Source organism: Nanorana parkeri, unplaced genomic scaffold (genome assembly GCF_000935625.1).
Source record: "Nanorana parkeri isolate BGI_ZX_2015 unplaced genomic scaffold, ASM93562v1 scaffold158, whole genome shotgun sequence".
Lineage (NCBI taxonomy): Eukaryota > Metazoa > Chordata > Amphibia > Anura > Dicroglossidae > Nanorana > Nanorana parkeri.
The window spans coordinates 1,342,762-1,343,749 of NW_017306426.1; the positions used below are offsets into that span (position 1 = coordinate 1,342,762).

The 988-nt window shown below is 37.7% G+C and overlaps 1 protein-coding gene across 1 annotated transcript in view; it reads right to left on the minus strand.

Moving 5' to 3' along the window:
* Window positions 1-988, minus strand: part of TBC1D9B (TBC1 domain family member 9B) — a 64,023-nt gene that overhangs the window by 27,198 nt on the left and 35,837 nt on the right. Inside the window, exon 7 of the mRNA XM_018554438.1 lies at window positions 541-783. Within this exon, the coding sequence (XP_018409940.1) occupies window positions 541-783 (243 nt within the window). The remainder of the gene's footprint in view (window positions 1-540; window positions 784-988) is intronic.

A 988-nucleotide genomic window follows, 5' to 3' on the forward strand; every position in this document is an offset into this window, starting at 1 on the left:
TGAGGGTGCAGATGATAAAAAGAGTAAAGAGAGGAGTCTAAGGAATTTAAACAGTTGACATGAGACCATTTCTCCTTTCTTTTGTTTGCAATTCTGTACAAATAGAAGTGTTCTATGAATATAAAACAGATGGCTACATGCAGCCTAGTACAATAAGGTAATGAACATAAAATTGTGGCTGACCTACTAAATATCAAAAATCACAAAACTGGCACCATTCATTTATGGTCTATTTATAAAGCAGTGAATGTGATTTTCAACAAACATTCTCTGGTGGAGAATCGATCGCTGTCATTTAAAAACACTTGGATCTGGATGAGTCACCTGCAGAGAATATTTGCTCAATGTCAGATTCACTGCTTTATAAATATGCCTCCAGTTATTATTTAGCATGAGCTTTTCTTAGATTTTCTAAAATTGCAACTGTAATGTAGTTACCATGGAGAGCTAGCACCATCCTGATACCACAGCCATCATTAGAAATATCCTCTTGTGTTTTATACTATTCATTCAAGAGTTTCAAAAACAGAGTGGGAAAACACAGCTATTCACCTCATATGAGTTATTTCCTCTGCTTCCTTTGCTTGCAGCAGTCCTCTGCTCTCCACTGTCCTCCCCATCAGCTATCTGCAGTGATGTCTTCTGCAGGAAGTCAGAGATGCGCTGCACCAGAAAGTTTCTGTCTTTCAGATTGGCGAACAGGAACGTCATCTTCCCTTTGGTGCTGATGGATAGAGGGCTTGGCAGCACACTGGAGCTGTCAGCTCTCTCCACAATCGTAACCTATGCATTAGAAGACTGTACATTAAAATACTTACACATACTTGCAATCTGGAAACATTTGGCATCAGATACACTATAGTGAAGGTTCAATTACCAAAGTATGTCTAGCTGCGTACCACCATCACAAACGTGACTTCGGCTACACAAGCTTAAAAAATAAAACTACAGATAATTTACATTATATATATATATATATATATATATA